The 22,294-nt window shown below is 35.7% G+C and overlaps 1 protein-coding gene across 14 annotated transcripts in view; it reads left to right on the forward strand.

Moving 5' to 3' along the window:
* LOC122818715 (vesicular glutamate transporter 1) overlaps window positions 1-22,089 on the forward strand; it is a 162,706-nt gene extending 140,617 nt beyond the window's left edge. For 4 of the 14 annotated variants that reach the window (XM_044093780.2, XM_050889842.1, XM_050889843.1 and 1 more), the window contains 3 exons: window positions 1,715-1,872; window positions 2,019-3,089; window positions 21,803-22,089. In XM_044093780.2, the coding sequence (XP_043949715.1) occupies window positions 1,715-1,872; window positions 2,019-3,089; window positions 21,803-21,988 (1,415 nt within the window). In that variant the 3' untranslated portion in view covers window positions 21,989-22,089. Of the gene's footprint in view, window positions 1-1,714; window positions 1,873-2,018; window positions 3,090-21,653; window positions 21,746-21,802 lie in introns of those variants that run through there. The other 10 variants (XM_044093781.2, XM_044093785.2, XM_044093783.2 and 7 more) reach the window with 10 other exon arrangements.
* The last annotated feature ends 205 nt before the right edge of the window (window positions 22,090-22,294 follow it).

Below are 22,294 nucleotides of genomic sequence, written 5' to 3' on the forward strand. Positions count from 1 at the left end.
ACTGAATGGCATATATGTGTTAAAAATGTACTTAGGTCAGACCTTGGGGGAATATATGAGCAGATCAAACAGATAAAACTAAGCCAACGCAAACTTTTACAGCAACGAACTCCATATTGTTAGCTATAGGAAACAACAAAATTTTCACAATTTCTCTGATGGAAAACCGCTTCTAAAATATAAATCCGAAATGGAACTAACTTTTTTTTTTGGAATCGGTTGTCAATTGCTCGCTGTAATTTTGGATTCAACCGATTTAATAAGGATATTATATTGAATTTGTTCAAGCAATAAAACAGTTCATTTTCGTTTTATCACTGTAGTGGCGAAGCGCACAAGGAGGGTGTGCGCAGACAACTACTATATACGAGTATATACAAAAAATGAAAATCTACAGGAACCTTTTGAATTTTACGAGTGATACAACAATTTAATTGTACCATAATTTAAAAAATAATAAATATATATAATATATATATATAATTAATATATATAATAATAAATTTGATTAAAAAATTTTTTTTTTTTAATTTAAAAAAATTGCGATTTAATTCCTATTTTTAAATTTGGACAATACTTTGTTTGGACACGGTTATGGAACTTATTTTTATCTAAAAGGTTGGCAAAAATTATAATTTTTTTGAGTATTTTTAATATTTTCTTATATTTTGTTTTCTTTAGTTATAAATACATTTAACAAAAATAAAGCATCGCCAAATCTTCGCTTCTGCCAAGTGGATTTTGGTTTAATATTTTTAAAAATCCTATATAAATGGTGTAGTATCGTGATAAAAATAAGACATTTTTTGGAGACTATAATTAAAAACTATTAACGTTTCACAAATAATAACTCAAATGTCGTTACTAAGGTTATTGGAAATACTATTATCTACTATAACGTTTCACAACAATGCAACACATTGTTGTATAATGTCAAGTTTCAAAATTTTTATTCATCCAAAATTGACCACATGTACTAGTAGTTGAGTAAAAATAACACTGTCGGATTTTTTTTTGCTTATTCATTCAATTACTGCCTTGAAATACAGGACTCAAAGCTTTTTATAGGAAATTGTCTGGAAGTAAATATTTTTAATGTGGGAAATTTACAGATGTTAAAAATAAGTAAGCAAGTGGAATAAGTAAGTCAGCGTTTACAAGAACGTTAGCAGTAGTTTTAGGAGCTGTATTTGGGCCATTGTTGTAATTACTGTAATACTGGTATATATGAATTGCTAGTTATCCGCGGAGCGGAAATGTTCAACGACGTAGCAGTTTCGGAAGGCGGAGCATAAGGTTCAACGTTGACTATTGATAATTTTATGTCTTGGGGATTGTCTTAGATGTTTGAGGCCCAGAACCAAATATTTCTTTCGATTTCTGGCTGTCCTGTATTCATCACACAAAAAAAGATTGGTCTGACGTTGGTACGGCCTTTTATACTACAAAAAATATTTGACAGCCGCTAGTATATCTTTAAACTATTTTTACGATAGCTATCGTAACTGGTGCGTTGAATTCAATTAAGTGGGCTGTCGGAACATAATATATATTTTCAATAGGAATTATTTTAAAATGTTGCCATGTTCCATGGCTTAGCCACAAGCGCACCCTTTCGCAATATATTACTCTTACGAAAATATACTGCCTAATAAGAAAAAATAAAAAAAAAAGTTTAAAACATATTTAAATTCTAAAATACATTTAATTGCAGACAAAATTCCGGCTCGACTAGTGCTTTATTTTCTTTCCTGGTCTGGTTTTCTGGTCTCTTTTATGATGCGCAACGATATGAATTTTGCTTTGGTAGCTATGACTTCAAATCGGAATTCAACTGAAAGCCAATATTTAAATGGCTCGCAAACAATTTTGGTAATATATCATTAGTACCATAGAAGTAGCTTAGCGCTGATTTCCTTTAAAATGTCATCAGAGTTTTAGCGCTTAGCAATTTCTGTGGCACTGCCCCACGTACAAAACTCAAATTTCATATAACTACCTTAAATTTTTCGTTTCAGGGTAGTGGCAATGAAGACCAAATAAGTATTGTGAAGTCGGTTATAATAAGTTCATTCTACTGGTGCTACGTGCTATCACAGGTGGTAGGTGGGGTTGCAACAGAATTATTTGGGACGAAGTGCGTATTCGGATGGTCACAGTTAGCAACAGCTTTATGTAGTATTCTGATGCCGTTAGCAGCTCGATTACATTACATAGCTGTTATTGTGTTAAGATCTCTTCAGGGATTTGCCTCTGGCTTGACGTGGCCTGCCATGTATGCAATAGTTGGCTATTGGATACCACTTACTGAGCGTTCCCGTTTCATGTCAAGTTTTCAAGGTTTTAGCATTGGGATTGGCTTAACATACCCTTTGTGTGGATTTATTTTATCAGAATTTGGTTGGCCATATGTTTTTTATACAACAGGTACTCTAGGGCTTGGATGGTGTGCATTATGGTATTTTCTTGCTTTTAATACACCCCAGGAGCACCCTCGTATTACTGAAGAAGAACTTAATTACATAGAACTTAACGTTAGTAAAGAGATAAACAATGCTTCTAAGGTTAAAGTTCCTTGGCTGCAAATATTTAGTTCCTTACCTGCGTGGGCAATTGCTATAACGACATTTGGCAGAATATATGTGCATTATATATTTATTGTTAATGGACCCACTTTTATTGGAAATGTTTTAAAATTTAATTTTGAAACAAATGGCTTTATATCTGGAATGCCATTTATTTGCTCATATATTTCATCGGTTTTTTTTTGTTATATTGCTGACAAGTTAATATTGCATAAAATTTTAAATCTTACTAATGTAAGAAAATTATTTACAGCTATATCACAAATTATTCCAGGAATCTTAATATATTGTATCGGTTATATAGATAGTGTACACATATTGTTACCAATTTGGTTTATGGCGGTGATATTTATAACTGCATCATATGCAGGAGCAATGGCCAATATAATTGACCTAGCCCCAAATTTTGGACATTCTGCTGCCGTTTTGGCTTTTTGTCAAACAATTCATATGTCTGCGTCCTTTATTTCTCCGTTGACTACTGGATTTATTGTCACTCGAGAGGTAAAGTATACAAACTTATTTGTAATTTACTTAAGAAAAAATAGATAAGAACCAAAAATATATTTTAAATATAGGGATCAAAGCAGTGCAATTCAAGTTCAAATAGGAAACATTTAACGTTTAGGACAACAATAAAACAAACAGTTCCAGCACTCATTTAATTAGTTTACGTATCTAGACGATGGAATACTTTGTGATTTACTTTTCCCATTCCGTTTCATATTGATTGTACTGTTAACTTGGCTTTAGCACCAGCCCTCTCTTCTAGTTCTGGCTCAGAGTGAGATGACTTGTATGAAAAAAATTATCGTCTTAAATGCTTAGTTTAGCTTTAACCGTATCTACAATTACTTTTGAATAGGAAAAAATTAGCGGAAGGCCCCGAAGCATGTTCAAATTTGTACTCAAAAATCTGAGATCCCGACATCTAAAAAGTAGAAGGTATTGACAAAGCATATTGATTTTGGTGAAGAAATTAGAGCTATACGTGTTTGTGAGCGTTAGAGTAAGCGAAGCGCTTCGTCGAAATCGACTTCGTATTGACAGCTGCAATCAATAGCGAACAATGCCCATTGGCAGAAAATAATTCAAAGCTTCTATATCTATATTGGGTTGTGGTTGTATTCTAAGGAATTAAAGGTGTTATATCCACTCGGGTCTCAAAAAAAATAGGCTATAATCGGGAATTTGTATTTTATATATATTAAACTTTTCAAATGCAGTATTTAGCATATATTTTGGTACATGTTTTTGGTTATTTGTAGTAATTGTTATGTTGCATATTCATGCAAAAAGACATCTTATACAGCTATTTCCACGCAACACCTAATTTTGTACCTCGTGATAAATCTAAAATGGCTTATCCGCAACTCAAAAAATCAAAATGTTTTCTTTATTAATGCCTTTGTATGCTTTTCCTGAGTTAAAGCAAACCTTTTTTTCTAGAATTATTGATTATTGAATGACTTCGTAAGTTGGTTTTTTGCCTTTAAATAGACATTTACTAACATTACAAACTCTTCTGCTCACGAATAAGTTATTGTAATAAGAAATAAATGAGTAAAAGTTTCAAATCGATCCGTTTAGTTGATGCGGACAAATCATGGTCACCACTCACACTTTTCGAAAAAGTACGATTTTGAGATAAACATGTTTAAAGTTTCAACGCAAAATCGAAGGTCGCGGGACACCCTTGGCTACTTAGTACTGTAACGTCAGTTCTAAAGGTCCGATTGTTTTAAAATGAAAATAAGGAAACATTATTTAGGGAAAGTACATTGAAAAAACGCAAACAAATTTTTTTTTTTAATTTTTCGACTTAATTAAGTGGATATAACCGCTTAAAAAAGCAGTCTAGCCGCTAGGGCCGCAAACTATCCTATACTATTATATTGTTTAAAATTAAATCAAAATGTTTATCAATGGACATATTTTAAGAATTTAAGAAAACAAAAGTAGTGACGAAATTAACTTTCTGCTTCGCCGTGTGCCTGAATTCACACGCTTCCGACCCCATAAATGATATGTATTCTTGATCAGCATCACTAGACGAGTCAATCAATCAGTCAATGTAGATTGCAGCTATCATTGCATCATTTTCAAGTAACTTACATTATCGAATTTTGATCTGTCCTAGTAATTTTTTTTAATATAATTTGGTCTGTTCTCGCATTTTAGTCTAAGCTCCATCCATATTTTGAAGAATGTTATACTGAAACTTTAAGATCGCTTCGTATCTGACCTTGCACGCATCAACATATATCTCCATCCAATCCCAGTCCGCATCCATACTAATGCTAGGGTGTACAGCAAGGAACTCTTTTAAATCCAACAATTTTTATATCATTAAATATGTAGAGTTCCATCTCGTAACAATATCGACACATTATACGTTATCCCTCGATCAACCAACGTCTGCTCAGGTTGAATATTTTTAAACATTTATAATAATATCAGCGTCACAAGACGAGTCAATCTAATCTCCGGAACTAGCCGGATCGGACAACTATATCTTATAGCTCCCATAGGAACTAGCGGGTAAAAATTTAAAAAATGTATATATCTTTGGTTTTTTTTAACAAATACTTTTTTTTTTGGATATAACATTTTTAAATTAATCCTGAATGGCGAATTAAATTTTATCAAAATCGGACGACTATATCATATAGCTCCCTTAGGAGCTATAACGATAGTTCATATGGGATCTATAAGCTATTGTTGTTCGATCCGGCTGGTTCCGACTTATATACTACCTGCAATAGAAAGAAGACTTTTGGGAAAGTTTCAGACCGATAGCTTTAAAACTGAGAGACTAGTTTGCGTATAAACGGACAGACAGACGGAGAGACGGACATGGCTAGATCGACTCGTCTAGCGACGCTGATCAAGAATATGTATAATTTATGGTGTCGGAGACGTCTTCTTCACTGCTTTGCAAACTTCTGACTGAAATCATTATATCCTCTGCAAGGGTATAAAAATCGTAAATTTTCACTTACCTATTCGTTTCTGTGCGCAATAATTTAAAAATTTTGCGACAGGATAAAACTTTTTCGCTGATCTCATTTAGCTTGATAATGTCGAATACGCACAGTTAAAGCGAGCGACCAGCTCACCATACAAGGTGAATATTCGCTAGCTGCATGGAATTGAGTTTTTTTATCACTTTTTTTCCGTAAATGTCATCGTGTTTCATCCCGATCGATCGATTTTTATTTTAATTTAATGCAGAAGACAATAAGGTATGTGCAATGTTTCCAATTCGTCAAATAAAGTCTCCGAATCATCATTTAAAGTTTGAATGGCTTTAATCATGTTTTTTCCATTATCCGCTGTAATGCTTTGGTTATAGTTTTAGGTTTCCAGTAAAACACATTTTGCCATTATGATTTTACGTGGAGACTTGATCGATGGTTATTCTATAGTCATTTATGATCTCCGTAAATGTATCATGCCTAGTCTTGATGACGATCTCAGCTTTAGACAAACTAGAATGTATCATTTGCACGCCCAAAGTAGCTTTGTCTATTCTAGTGGCAACATCTATATTCAGTGATACAAGCTTTCCCTCTACAAGCGCATTTATATTTTCTTTAATAACCTGCTCTTCTCCTTTAACATTTCGAGAAATTATGGGATTCTTCGAAATTTTTTATTAAAATCTCTTGGCTATCCAGAAATGAAAAAGGCTTTCCATCAGTAGTCACAGTCTTTATAATCAAAAAGACGATTGATGCTTCACTGGTTTCATATAAAATTTTTTTTATTTCATATTTTGTTTAAACTTTGTCGTTGTCAATCTCGAAATCACTTCAGCATGTTTGACAATTAAAAGCCGTTTTATATTTGTTACATGAGAGCCTGCTAACTTCACACCGCAAACATTGAGCGTATCTTATTGTCTTCTATATTATATTAAAATAAAAATCAATCGATCGCGACCCATCTTGACACAAGAACAAACACTCCAAACGCACCGAATCCACAAAAGCATGTGTGGCTTACAAGTAGACTGATCATTCGCATAAACACTCATACAAAGGAAAAAGACTCTTATATTATTCGCTCCTTGCAAAATGGTCAGCGAATGAGCAGGGCAAAAAGGAAGCACGAAATTGGTTCGTTTACTGGTGAACGATTTTTTGGTGACTGCAAGAAACGGTTGACTGTTATTTGCAAGCTCTGCTCAGTAAAAAAAAGCAAAAAACAAGAATTGTATGGTAATAGAAAACCAATATAACACAATTTCAAACAAACATACATAATCAACAAAAAGTAAATAATAGTTAAAGTCATTTCATTTTATAAAAAATAAAGGAAATGTTTATTGATTTTTATTAAAAATATTCTGAATTTCACATTGGATTTTAGTGCAGGCGACAACCCAGACGAAAAATGAATAAAGGCAATTATAAATACACGACAGATTTCGAAAATTTAAATTTGAGTTATCACGCCTGAAAAAGCGGACATCCCATACAATTGTCTATTTTTTGGACTTCAGTGTAGTAAGGCATTAAGAATTTTTCCTATTTTTAGACAAAAATATTGCTTTAAAATTAACATTGTTTTAATTATAAAGTCAATCTTATTTATTAAAAAAAACAGTTTTTTATTTAAATTAAAGAAATACAAAAAATAATTTTTGCAGTCGAATACTGCTTTTAAAAAAGAAGAATGGATCTGATTGTTTTTGTGCAGATTACCGCTAATTAAATGCAAGCCCTGTAGCAGATCTTATTAACGATAATTTGTAGGTTTGTAGGTTGGGTGGATTGTAATTTCTATTCACCCAGATTCCACTGAAGTTTACAACTTTTGTCGCAGCTGAAAGGCAATACGAATTGTAAACTATGACCTTCGCACGAAAAATTGTAGCACACATATTTTAAAAGGAATTGGGTGACTTCTAATACTTATATTGCTTATATAAATGACATTTTGGTAAGTTTACGTACACAAAAGGTGACACGAAAGATTAAGAACAGTTTTAAGTGTTTTCACGCAAGATGGGTTTTTATTAAATAAAGGTTTATGTTCTTTTCTGAAAATGCGCATTGGATACCTCGTTTTTTTTTTATTAAATATGGTAAAGTTAACCCTCACTCTCCAAAAATACAGGACATAATTAATTTACGTATCAATTTGTCTTAAATAAGTGGGTAAGAAGATAAGAAATCTAAATCTTAAATTGCGTACAAATTGCGGGAAGACGTATATGGCTAGTCGACTCAGCTAATGACTCAAATCAAGAATATATACTTAGGTTGCTGTTTATGTTTTAAGACAATGTCAGAAAAAAATGCCCAGAAAAAGTTCGCACATTTAGGAATCACGATTTTTTAAAAGCGCGATATAGTAGAGATGCCAGACGTGTAAAATTTGGTATTTAAGTCTGGTTACACTTTTACAAAATGTAAACAAACCAAAAAACGCGATGGATAAACTAAAATTCTTCATTTAAAATCGGCAAATAAGAACGGGAAAACTAATTTCCAAAGTTACTGAGTGCTTTTTGGGCACTAATGCAAGAGCCAAAGAACGTTGGCACCTGGTCTGCATAGCGTTAAGTTGGTTGCGTACCACAAATTCACGCTTTCAGGCTGAAATCATAGTCAACTTTCGTGTGTTGTCGAATTCACGAAATGGCGTTTATACACACAAGAATCGGGTGAAAGCGTGAAATGATAGCGTGAATTCGGCATCGTATAACACAGTAATAGATAAAATCTCCATGCTACTATATTACAAGGTGAGTTCCGAAGTGAACTGGACTTTAAAAAAAAGACAGAACAAATAAATATAAATTCAAAATAGTCTCCTTCTGCTTTTATACAGCGTTTTGCACGGTCCAAAAGCATGTCGAACGAGTGTTTTAGATCGTTGCCCGGTATGGCCGCCAGTATGCCGGTGCAAGCCTTTTGAATTGCCTCTACGGCACACCAAACGATTCAAAGCTCCAAGGAAGAATACCGCATTAACGTTTTGGCTGGGTGGAACAAATTCTTTATGGACAATACCCTTGGAATCATAGAAACAAATCAGCATAGTCTTCACTTTTGACTTCTCCAGGCTCGATTTTTTGGGTTTCGGCTCATTAACGCATTAACGTTTTGGCTGGGTGGAACAAATTCTTTATTTACAATACCCTTGGAATCATAGAAACAAATCAGCATAGTCTTCACTTTTGACTTCTCCAGGCTCGATTTTTTGGGTTTCGGCTCGTCCGGCGCCTTCCATTCAGTACTCTGGCGTTTAGTTTCGGGATCATGTTGATTCGTCACCATTTACAATCTTGTAAAGGAACTTCGGGTCTTTTCTTACCTCTGTAATGAAGTCCTTCGAATGTTGAATTCTGAGCAATTTTTGGGCGTCAGTCAATTTGTGCGGAACAAACCGTGCACACACCTTTTGTAAGCCCAAATGTTCGGTCATGTTTTGGTTGGCTCACATGTTCATCGTCATTATGTCCTCAGGACCACTTTGAAAACGTTAAAACCACACGTGCACTATGCTACGGGATAGGCAATCATCGCCATAAACTTGTTTCATCATTTGAAACGCTTCGGTAAAAGTTTTACCAATTTTAAAACAAAATTTTATGTTGGCTCTTTGTTCGAAGCTCATTTTCCCACCGATGACAAAAACATACTAACACTTAAAACGCAATAACCTCACTTCCAATAGATGAAATATCATGAAAATTTTACTGGAAGTCGATATAGATATCGGTATAGATGGCGCCAGTAGAAGGCGCTAGATTAAAAAAGTCCTGTTTACTTTGGAACTCACCTTGTATGAGTGACCACGTTCGGTACTGTTTCACTATTTCAACGTGTGACACCTAAGTTTCTCCCAACACAACTAGACAAAATATTCGCGCCTGAAAAGTTGATATAATATGAAAAGCTGGTCGGAGTTATCAATCGCAACAATTCTTCTGTTAAATTGATCGTCGCGTGCTCTACTATACGATCCCCTAATCTCTTTGTCTTCAGTAGAAAGTTATGTCATTTTTCTTACACCTTAAGTTTTTTTTGGCATCAATAGAAAGGTAACTTAAATGCCGTTTAAATGATACAATACTTGTCTTAACCCATTTAGTACTTATTAAAAATTCCAATTTTGTGTGAAAATCTAGTTTTTAAACTTTTTTCTCGTCCTTAAAACTGAAATTTTTTGATGCGCAAAAGTTTCTTAAAAAAAAATTAAAGTAAATGCAAAAAGAATTTTTCAAAAATCATTTTGTACTTATGATTTGTTACTGTTGGTGAACTGTTCAGGTTTATTGTTCTTAATTGTTTATCGATTTGTAGCTTGGTTTTGGCTTTATTCACACAGACACTTTTGATTGACTTGTAGCGATACTTTACCCTTGCGAATTAAGGATTCATTATCCTTCACGGTGACCGGCAGTAGGTATGAGTTTCTAATAACTTCTTCCATGAAGTTTTATTATACCCGTTACTAGTAGTGTAAAAGGAAATACTAGATTCGTTGGAAATAATGTAACAGGAAGAAGGAAACTTTTCAGTATCACTAGCAGAGTTGAACTAGCAAAGTACGTCTGTCTGTACGTCCATACGAACGCTGAGATCTTAGAAACGGCTTACTTATTCTATTAAGTAATTAAAAATTTAAGGAACATTTCTGTGAGGGTATAATAATTTCAGTCAAAAGCTTGCAACGCAGTGAACGAGACGTTTCCGACCTCATGAAGTGTACATATTCTTGATCAGCATCAGTAGACGATTCGATCTAGTCATTTCCGTCTGTCCGCCTGTCTTTCAGTTTTAAAGCTATCGGGCTGAGACTTTCCTAAAAGTCTTCTTTCTATTGCACGTAGTATATTAGTCGTAACCAGTCAGATCGGACTATCTTATAGCTCCCATAGGAAAATTAAACTATATTTGATGTTTTTTAACATATAACCTTCTAAGCTTGGAAATGACAATTTTTATTAGTTCTGAATTTCAAATTGAATTTTATCAAAATCGGACGACTATATCATATAGCTGTCATAGGAACGATCGGAAAATTGTTAGGAAATATTTTTAAGAATTTTGAATTCAATTTTATAATAAAAATCGGACTACTCTAACATATAAATGTCAAAAAAAAAAAAATTCGTCTGAAAAAAGAATGAAATATACGAGGTGTGTTCAAAAAGTAAGGTGACTTTTCAAATTTCGTGGGCAACATATTTTCGATTATCGATTTTTTTTGTTTTGTTATGTTGTTACACTCTTCCCTAATATCTGTACCAAGTTTCAATTGAATCCCCTTTTTTGTTTAGTTGTGAGAGGCGTAAAGATAACAAGTTGTTTTGTGTGCTCAGCGATTTTTTGCTATCGACAAATATGGATCAAAGGATTTGCATCAAATTTTGTGTAAAAAATTAAATTAAGTGCTCCGAAACACTTGAAATGTTGACAGTGGCATAGGTGAAACTGTTCTGAGTAAAAAAAATGTTTACAAGTGGTACCAACTCTTCCAAGATGGCCGGGAAGATGCCAATGACGAGCCTCGCTCTGGACGCCCAAGCACGTCAACAACTGATGAAAACGTTCAAGCAGTGAAGAAAATTGTTTTGGAAAACCGTCGAATCACTATCAGAGAAGTTGCTGAAGATGTCGGTATGTCGCTTGGCTCGTGCCATGAAATTTTTTCAAACGTTTTGGGAATGAGTCGCGTGTCAGCGAAGTTTGTTCCAAAATTGCTGAATTTTGACCAAAAGAACCGTCGCATGAGCATCGCTCAAGAGCTGTTGGCTGACGTAAACGACGACCCAGATTTACTCAAAAGGGTCATAGCTTGTGACGAATCATGGGTATATGGTTATGATATCGAAACAAAAGCCCAATCGTCACAATGGAAGGGCCCAGGTGAGCCAAGACCCAAAAAAGCACGCCAAGTTCGATCAAATGTCAAAGTTCTGATCACTGTATTCGATTATTCGATTACCATGTCGTGGTGCATCAGGAGTTCTGCTCACTCATCTTTGCTTGTGAGAGATTTTTTGGCCAAATACAACACCACAATAATGCCTCAGTCACCATATTCACCGGATTTGGCCCCATATGACTTTTTCTTGTTCCCAAAACTAAAGACACCTATCAAAGGACGGAGATTTGAAACGATTGAAGAATAAAGACTGCATCGCTGGAAGAGCTCAAGGCTATACCGAAAAGTGCTTATGGGAAGTGCTTTGAGGATTGGAAAAACCGTTGGCATAAGTGTATTGTATCTGAGGGGTATTACTTTGAAGGGGACAACATTAATATTGATAAATAAATTAATAGTTTTTCTTGAAAATACAAAGTCACCTTACTTTTTGAACACACCTCGTATATTTGTTTAATATCACTGAAGTCAGAAACAATCCTTAAAAATTTCACATGGTGTTACTAAAGTTGATGATATCTTATAACTGCAAGGGTATACAAGCTTCGGTTTGCCGAAGTTAATATCCTTTCTTGTTTCTCTTCAATTAGAGTAATCTAATTTCGATTCTCGCTCTTTGCATTATCGTTTTCTCCATTCTGATCAGTCTATTCAAATGGGAAAGAAAGTAAAGGAAGATCGATTACCCATTGTTGAAAAGCACTAGAAGGAAATGAAAGGACCGAAAGTTCGCTATAAATCATTCAGTATCCCCATTAGTCTGCGGCTAACTCTCTTATGGCGAGGCCCTTATTTGTGTGTGTGCCCTAGCATTTTGGCTTAAGTTTTATCAATTTTGTATTTAAAAGCTGAGTAAGGGGTGTCTTGGAATCGAGACACTCAACTATAGCGCTCTATAATTTTTTTTTTATACCGTTGGCTAGAGATTTTCTTTTGCTTTCACGCTCCCACCTTCCAATTTTAAATCAAATTTGGGTAACGAAAGAAACTTTCCGATGACGTAGATGGGTCTTTTATAGAACTCATGTCGGTCCTGTTTTTTTTTTTTGTAATGAACCTGATCCCAAGTATTTCAGGTCAGTTGGGTTGGATAAAAATACAATTAGCGTTTTCCTGGTCCTTTGGACGATGTAAGCAAATCGATCGGTCCATCTACAGGCAGAACTCCATCGCAAAAGGATCCCGGTCCGATTCCTCATCTAATGAAAGACAGGCATGGACACCCGTCAGAATGCTTTGCGACAAAATCACATGGTTGTGGTTGATCTTAACGAGGACACCTCGTCCTCAAATGAGAAAGTTTCGATGGGATGAGCGCCGAATTTATAATCCAAGCAGAGATGCCGCCGCTATAAAACAGCACGGGATTCCCTTCCTAGAAAGGAAGAGGAAGTGGAAAGGCAAGAGGTTCAACGGACAATGTCGCAAGTAGAATCCTCGAAGTATCACGATGAATATTTGAAGCCCCTTGCAACTGTCAAGTAACACATCGCGGATCAGAGGACGACTGTATTATGAAGTGTATGTCATTATCCTGCGATTGGGTTTCTAAGAACGAGAAACCAATACAAGCTAGTTCTTGAGTTTTAAGTCAAAGATTATATATATATCTATATAATATATATACGGATAGACTACTAAAGAAAGATTGCATCGCTTCAGAGTTTAGCCTCCAGGAATTAGTAGATTCGAACATTAAAGGAATGACAAATATGGAGACCGATTTTCATCACTTATCACAGAACACTTGACGCGCTGAAGTCCGGGAGTTTTTTTTCACTCTCTCTGGAAGCCTGTTATATCGATACCTACCTAATATTTCTTGGTCCCCTCCTACTGACTCATTTGTCGCTATCCCGTTATCCTCCCATGATTTTGTGGATGGCCTTTTAGAATTATCGTTACAGCAAGTTAGCTTTATAAAAAATGTTTGTTTCAGACCCGTCTGAAATCACAGTATGTAGAATTGACGCTCTTGTTGTACCTGAAGACCTATATCATCCCACTATGGAACTGACAATTTGCCTCCCTTGCTCTGATACCCTCTCCTTTAGTTTCTCCAACTAAAATGAGATGTTTTCGTAAATGTAACTATAATAAACTTAACGATATGATTTCTCATTATAATTGGACAGACTTGGTTTACCAATGGGCTTCAAAGACTTAAAAACCTTAAATCTAACACTTAAAAAAAGTATATAAAATCGGGTAGACCAGCAGATTTTTCGAAATATGTTGTGGCTCGAACAGATTTTAATGTTCTCAACAGTCATTGCTACTCTATGTATCTAAGTCGATGTAAATTTGAATTTTCAAACGATCCGAAACAGTTTTATAATTTTGTTAATGCCAAGCGTAAGGCTTCGGCATTGCCTTCATCGGTACGTCTAAACTCTATGGAGGCATCGACGGATTCTGAAATTGCTGATTTATTAGCTGAGTTTTTCCAAACTACTGTAATCACCGAAAGCTCTCTCGTAAGAGATTTAGCAACAACAACGCCAACATGTTCTCCCGGTCCACATGGACTTCCTGGATGTGTGCCTAAGTTTTGTGCATCAACCATTTGTAAACCGATTCTTAAACTTTTTAATTTGTCTATTTCATCATCAGTTTTTCCTTCTATCTGGAAGGACTCTTTTATTATTCCACTCCATAAAAAAGATGCGAAAGCAGATGCCCAAAATTATAGAGGTATTTCTAAATTGTCGGCGATTCCTAAAGCATTTGAACGTATTATCACTTCTCATTTGCAACATTTATGTTCCTCGCTTATATCACCGAGTCAGCATGGTTTTGTTAAGCGAAGATCGACCACCACCAATCTTCTTGAATTGTCATCTATTGTAATAAATGGGTTTAAGAATAAAATGCAGACTGACATTGTATATACAGATTTTAGTAAGGCCTTTGACTCCGTTAACCACTCTTTTCTGTTTACTTTGCTTATTGACGATCTTCCCTCAATCATAACACATTCTCGTGTACTAATGTATGCTGATGATGTTAAGCTTTGTTTATCATATAATGATATAGCGTCGGGAATTAACTTACAGTCGGATATTGATTGTTTTCATGGATGGTGTGAGAACAATCTTTTAAATTTGAACTGCCTAAATGCAACGTTATGACTTTTTATAGGGGTGCTACTACGTTTATCAGTTACTTTCTTAAGAATACGCCACTTCAGTTAACGATTTAGGTGTTCTTCTTGGCTCTAAACTTAAATTTGACTGACACATTATGTCTACTGTTAACAAAGCCATGAGTGTTCTTGGGTTTATAAAGCGTTGGTCAAAAGAATTTGATGACCCTTATACGACCAAATTATTATTTACCTCCCTTGTCCGTCCTATTTTGGAATATTGTTCGTCGGTTTGGAGTCCACAATATCAAGTGCACATCGACCGTATTGAGTCGGTACAAACAAAATTTCTCTTATTTGCCCTCCGTAGTTTGAGCTGGGATCAAAACGTAAGGCTTCCTTCCTACGAGAGTAGATTACAATTGCTTAATTTACCTACACTTGTAAATCGTAAAACAATGCTTGGTACTATTTTTATACCAAATCTTATAAGAGGTGACATTGATTCTGCAGAACTTTTAAACCGCCTAACATTCAACGTTCCCGTTAGACTAACACGAAATTATTATCCTCTAAATTTGCCATGATGTACATCAAATTTTTGTCTGCCCCCCTTTCGCGTTCTATGTAATAACTATAATAAACTTTATCATTTAATTTGCATTTCAACATCTATCCCGGTATTAAAAACTTATATTTTAACTCATTTGCTTAATTCTTAGTTATGCCTTTTGTTTTCATTTGTGTCCCGTCTCTATTTGTTTTATGTATGTATCTTCCTCGCGAACTTGCATTTTTTGCCCAAATTGATAAAAGGGCCGCGCGCTCAACAAGCATGTGCTTGGTGTCGTTGGGCCACTTGTTTGTACTGTTTGAAGTGCCTCAACGTCCATATATATATATATATTATACCATTTGTGCTCTGCAGCGCTGGGAAAGTATCTAGAGGCAGCCGGTCTTACATTTTGTTACGGAAGTCACAAGTCAGTTGTGTTCGAAGGAGGAGAATTAAAAACAAATCTTAAATGGTTGGAACTGTGTTATTCCAGCTGGACAATCAGAGAAACGAGGCCAGTATAAAAAAGATTCTCTGGTGGCCATTATGTATTAGTAATCAACCAAATCATTCAAGCAAGAAGTGGTCTATGTTCCTAAAGGACCTAAACGGGGGACAAGCTGGAGTACTAAGAGTCAATCGATTTTGCTGGGTTTTAAGACGACAGGAAGTACTTGCCCACGAAGAAAGTTTTCCAGGCATCTTCGAGGACGCCACAACCGAACTGGGGAAGTTATCCGAAACAGTGTGTATAACTACTAACCTAACAAGCGCCATGATAAAGCCAGCTTATTGCCCAAAACATATGGCGAAAAGGAAAAAAAAGGTTGAGTTGGAAGGCAGATTATATTGGCAATCAAACGCCAAGTCAAAGCTGACATTACGGAATGTATGGTCAAAACAAAACAAAGAAACCAACCAACGAATGGCGGTCCAAGATCCGAGAGATCGGGGATCAGATTTTCGATGCAAATACTCAAAGTTGGTAGCAACTTCTACAGAAGTTATCCAATTTTTAAGGTAAAAGGTATTCAAAGAAAACCAACTAAAATCTTCAGCGCGTATAGGATATAAAGCAGTAAAGAACCTGACAAGCCCTAGATATCGGTGAGATTACTGTAGTCCTGTCTTCCGCGCCGAGATTCCATGTGGCCTTAGCCCAGTTAATAAAGACATATGCTTGGCGGCGAACTCTTTCTTTTAAAAAGGCTTGCTGAGTAAACCTAGCTCGCTTCCAACAATCTAATCGTCTGTAGTTATACCCGTTACTCGTAGAGTAAAAGGGTATACTAGAATTGTCGGGAAGTATGTAACAGGTAGAAGAAAGCGTTTCTGACCCCATCAAATAGAGTCGATCTAGCCATGTCTGTCTGTCTGTATGAACGCTGAGATCTCGGAAACTATAAGAGCTAGAACAGGCAGATTCCTGGGCTTCCTGCGCAGCGCAAGTTTGTTTCAGCGGGGTGCCACGCCCACTCTAACGCCAAAATTTTAACTGAAATGTGTTTGTCTCATCAATACCTATCGGCTTGCCGAAAAAAGATGCCACGCCCACTCTAACGCATACGAGGTGTGTTCAAAAAGTAAGGTGACTTTGTATTTTCAAGAAAAATTATTAATTTTTTGATCAATATTAATGTTGTCCCCTTCAAAGTAATCCCCCTCAGATACAATACACTTATGCCAACGGTTTTCCAATTCTCAAAGCACTTCCCATAAGCACTTTTCGGTATAGCCTTGAGCTCTTCCAGAGATGTAGTCTTTATCTCTTGAATCGTTTCAAATCTCTTTGGGAACAAGAAAAAGTCACATGGGGCCAAATCCGGTGAATATGGCGAAGATGAGTGAGCAGGGGCATTATCGTGATGCAAAAGCCATGAATTGTTTTTCCACAATTCTGGAAGTTTTTTTTCGCAAACGGCGTATAACTTCCAGATAATACTGTTTATTGACCGTACGACCATATGGTAAGAACTCCTGATGCACCACGCCATGGTAATCGAAGAATACAGTGATCAAAACTTTGACATTTGATCGACCTTGGCGTGCTTTTTTCGGTCTTGGCTCACCTGGGCTCTTCCATTGTGACGCTTGGGCTTTGTTTTCGATATCATAACCATATACCCATGATTCGTCACCAGTTATGACCCTTTTGAGTAAATCTGGGTCGTCGTTGACGTCATCCGACAGCTCTTGGGCGATGCTCAAGCGACGGTTCTTTTGGTCAAAATTCAGCAATTTTGGAACAAACTTCGCCGACACACGACTTATGCCCAAAACGTTTAAAAAAATTTCATGGCACGAGCCAAGCGATATACCGACATCTTCAGCAACTTCTCTGATAGTGATTCGATTTTCCAAAACAATTTTCCTCACTGCTTGAACGTTTTTATCAGTTGTTGACGTGCTTGGGCGTCCAGAGCGAGGCTCGTCATTGGCATAATCTCGGCCATCTTGGAAGAGTTGGTACCACTTGTAAACATTTTTTTACGCAGAATAGTTTCACCGTATGCCACTGTCAACATTTCAAGTGTTTCGGATCAGTTAATTTTATTTTTTACTCAAAATTTGATGCAAATCCTTTGATCCATATTTTTTGATAGCAATAAATCGCTGAGCACGCAAAACAACTTGTTACCTTTACGCCTCTCACAACTAAACAAAAAAGGGGATTCAATTGAAACTTGGTACAGATGTTAGGGAAGAGTGAACCTAAATAATAAAACAAAAAAATCGATAATCAAAAAATGTTGCCCGCGAAATTTGAAAAGTCGCCTTACTTTTTGAACACACCTCGTACACACGGCTTAAACGCTTAAATCTGTCTGCCGCCCACAAGACATCTACTGAAATAGCCGGTAGGTGGTGCCCTACAATATTGCTTTGCTGCTTATATATCTCTATTTACCTTTTGGCCCCTTACCTGAATAACGGGCATCTGAAAGTCGAGGCAGTCGACTATAGAGTTCTTCCTTGTTTGTCCTGGAGAAATCTGTCTTAGCAAATGCCGGGAGAGGCCGCTCAATGAGAACGTGTCCAGATGTAAACACGTCAAGGTCGTCAGGATTATCTAAAAGGGGTGCAAGATGACGGGAATTGATTATCGCAGGATGCGTATCTCATCAAAACAGAGGATAGATGACCCCATAATCCATACCAGTAACCGAAAATGCGGGAGCTCCCTGCACGCGGCTTTTATGCAGATAGCCGTCTCTCAGAAAGAATTTTTATACCCTTGCAGAGGGTATAATGATTTCAGTCAGAAATTTGCAAGAAAAAGCTTCCGACCCCATAAAGTATATATATTCTTGATCAGAATCACTAGACGAGCTAGCCATGTCCGTCTGTTCGTCTGTCCGTCCGCCTCTCCGTCTGTCTGTCCGTTTATACGCAAACTAGTCTCTCTGTTTAAAGTTATCTGGCTGAAACTTTCCCAAAAGTCTTCTTTCTATTGCAGGTAGTATATAAGTCGGATCTAGCCGAATCGTAAAACTATATCTTATAAGTCTCATAGAAACTATCGGTGAACATTTTTTATTTTAAATTATACATTTGGTGTTTTTGAACATACAACTGCATACGCTTGGAAATAACATTTTTTTATTAGTTATAAATTTGAATTTAATTGTATCAAAGTCGGACGACTATATCATCTAGCTGTCATAGGAAAGTTTCGAAAATGGGTGGGAAAATAATATGAAACAAATTATAGATTCGACATATTCTATAATATTGGGAATATAGTTCTTTACATATTTAAAATTTCGAATTATGTATGATTCATGGAATCTAAGACTTCTGGCACAGAATTGAATCCAGAAATCATTCGTCGATATAAAAATCTCGTTGAACCACGGCGGAACCCAAAGGGAAGGAATCGGTTTCCTTAACTACTAACTGTGGGAAATGCGCGAAACCGAATGAGAATGTTAAAAAGACTGTCTTGGATTATAGGTCCCGATAAAGAAGTTTATTTAATAAGAACCCAGATGAATTCCTTGCCGATCCAGCAAATACAACTTATTAAGTAGCACGTCCATTAAATGAAGTTGAGATCCTCAGTCCAACAGCGACCAAGTGGCTGCGTGGCTTTTAATTCGGAAAACGACATGGGCGAAAAGCACCGGCTCTACCAAATAATGAAATACAAAGGTGTTGCGAAGCTGACAACAAGGCGGATGACGACATGGCTACAATGAAACTACGTTGAGGTGTCAAATGAATTGAATACCTGACGAACATTGTCACACATGATATTTCCTCTTAGACAGTTAATGCATAATAACAAACTTTTCGTTTACTTGTGGCGGGCATTGAAATATCACATGATCTTCGCTGCAAAAATATACGCATGATACCTATTAAGTTTAAGTTTTAAATGCTTTTCTTTGAGAAATGTTTTCCTTTGCAGCAAAAGAATCCTTTAACGGAAGATGTGAGGTTATGTAATCCGTGTAAGCTCGCAACCTGGAAACTAAAGAGTCCACTTACTCAAACCGAAATATATTTTTTATATTAGCCTGTATAATAAGACGTTTATTGTGAAATCGTTTCTTTATACTGTACATTGACACTTGATTTTGTGTTGACTGGTGTGTTACTGAGCAGATTTTAAATTTCGTTAAATTGTGGTAAGGGTTTGTGGGTCTTGTAATTGTTCATATGGTTATGTAATGCTTTGGTCAGCTTCAAGATCGTGCTTGCAGCGAGTAGTGTTGCATTGTATGTGTGCTCCATGTTAGAGTTCCCTATAAGAATGCCAGCGATGACAACTTAGCGAAATCGCCTAGTTCCATTTAAGGATAAACAAGGGGGGCGTCTGAAATATGTTTTATATGTGTAATCGGCTGGACTAGGTTTAAAGCATCACCTAAAAAATAGTTTTTCAAGAAAACATTTTTTAGCAAAAAAAAAACTTCTTAAAAAGTTAAAATTCTAGCAAAAGAAGTAGTTAAATTTAGTAACAAAAATCTTTAATATCTATCTGTCGATCTACTAAATCAATACATTTCTCAAATTTAAATCGCCCTCCTTCTAGTTTTTGCAATACCTTTCGATTAGGTATCAATCGTTATGATCGGACCATTTCAGTTGATTTTCATTTCTTTTTATACGAGTATGTAAAGTAGTTCGTTACAAAGTAGACTGCCCGCCACAGTAATAAAAAGCTCTCATCGATTTTCAATTTAAGCCATAATTATTTTCAAAAGTATTAATGTAGAAATGCACATACCATTGTCCTTTTGAAAAAATCCGAGAATGGAATCGCAGCTGATGTAATATTCACTTTTAATCCCGAATGTTTTAATTTAGATGTTCGCAACGGAAATACATCTTCAAATATATTTTCTTGAGCAATATCACTCGGCTTTAAAGCTATCGAGAGGAGACTTCTTAAAATTTTCATTATCTTTCCGGTACTATATAAAACGGTATAGACGCTATAGATAACTCCGTTATTTGGATTTAGAATTTCATATAAAATTGGTTATAAGAAAGTTCATTGGAAAACAATAGTTCGTTAAAAACGTTAAGTTTTTTTTTACCGCACGTATAAAACAGTCCACGCAGTGACGACTCGTGCCGAATGTGTACCATAGCCAAAAAATGTACATCTGCTTTGATAGGCAGATCAGAACAAAAAAACATCAGATGAAAGGTATTGATACTTTTTTAAAAAAAATTTTCAAGAAATAGTTAGAATATGTAAGTTTTTCGGAAACCGAAGAAACTAAATGTAGCGTTTTCTAAGATTTAATATATTGTTTACCAGTTTACTATAGTGCGAAGTTATTCAATTTCAATGAATTCTAGTCAGTTTTCATATTAAATAAGATAAAAATTGCTTCAAAACATACAATGTACACGTTTTTAAAATCTTAAAAACTATGGCCGCCAGTCAGGTTAAAAAGTGAGCCTTTGGACGTTAGAGGGACGTGGTACTAGCGCTGTCCTAGAATCTCCAGATTCAAAATACCCAATTCCCACTTTATAACTCTTATGGTTTCCGATATCTAAGTGGCCGTACGGACGGACAGACGGACTCTTGAAGACATTAAAAATTCCTCCACTTTTGACGTATTACACATTATCAAAAAAATTTAACTTTTGTTTTAGAAATTTTGCCTTTGAGCGATGATTATAACGAACTGAATACAAGACTTTGATTTAAAGCTTACATAAGTTGTGCAGTGTTTGCTGCACACTTTTCACCGAAGATGCTGAGAAGAAAATTTGGTCATGGACATCGTCTTGTTGACTTTAGTTCAGTGGTCGGCAGCGCCCTATAAAGTTAGCATAGGGTTTTGTTCTGCCCATCCTCTGCTCACTCACGTATAGCATAGAACAGTGGTCTGAACACACATACTATCACAAGTTTGTAAAGAACACTCAGATTAATGGGAGTCAAACTTGTGATAGTATGTGTATGCCGACCACTGCCTTAGTTAATTCATTCACGCTTCCTGAACATACATTTATTTAATATATATTTAATTTTTATTGCATGCCGCGGTATAAGATGCAAGGGCGTGTTAACTTTAGCTTGCCGAAGTTAGCCTTCTGTTTTGCCTTAACATGGATTTAAGAAAACACTTTTTTTCATTAATATGAGTAAATATAACAAATTGTTAAGTTTATTAACATAGAAACTACCATCTTTATTTTTAGGACTCAATTGATCAGTGGCGCAGCGTGTTTGGAGTTTCCGCCATTATTTCAATATTAACCTATCTTGTTTATCAAATTTTCGGGACCGCCGAAATACAATCCTGGAATAAAGAGTTTTCAACAAATGTCGATTTAGATGAAGGAAAGGTGTTATCAAAACCAAAGGAAACCATTAGTCTAATTTAATATAGTAGAATTTCAAATAGGGCCCTGTTTGTACCATATTGAATATTTTGTTATTATTTATTTGATATTGTCCTAATAAAATATCTGTTTTTAATTATCGATCGATTTCCATTCTATTACTAAGTTTTCCGGTCCCAAAATTTTTAAAACTTGGGGAAAGGTAAAACAATTTTTGAATTTCCAGAGTTGCCAAAAACAATTGGTGAAGCAATAAATTTAATGACCGCAATCCTGACTCAAGGTGAGTTTTACACAGTAAACACATATAAAATTATGAAACTTTAAAACTACTTATGGCCTACATCA

The sequence above is a fragment of the Drosophila biarmipes genome, unplaced genomic scaffold (assembly GCF_025231255.1).
Source record: "Drosophila biarmipes strain raj3 unplaced genomic scaffold, RU_DBia_V1.1 ptg000008l, whole genome shotgun sequence".
NCBI classification, from domain to species: domain Eukaryota; kingdom Metazoa; phylum Arthropoda; class Insecta; order Diptera; family Drosophilidae; genus Drosophila; species Drosophila biarmipes.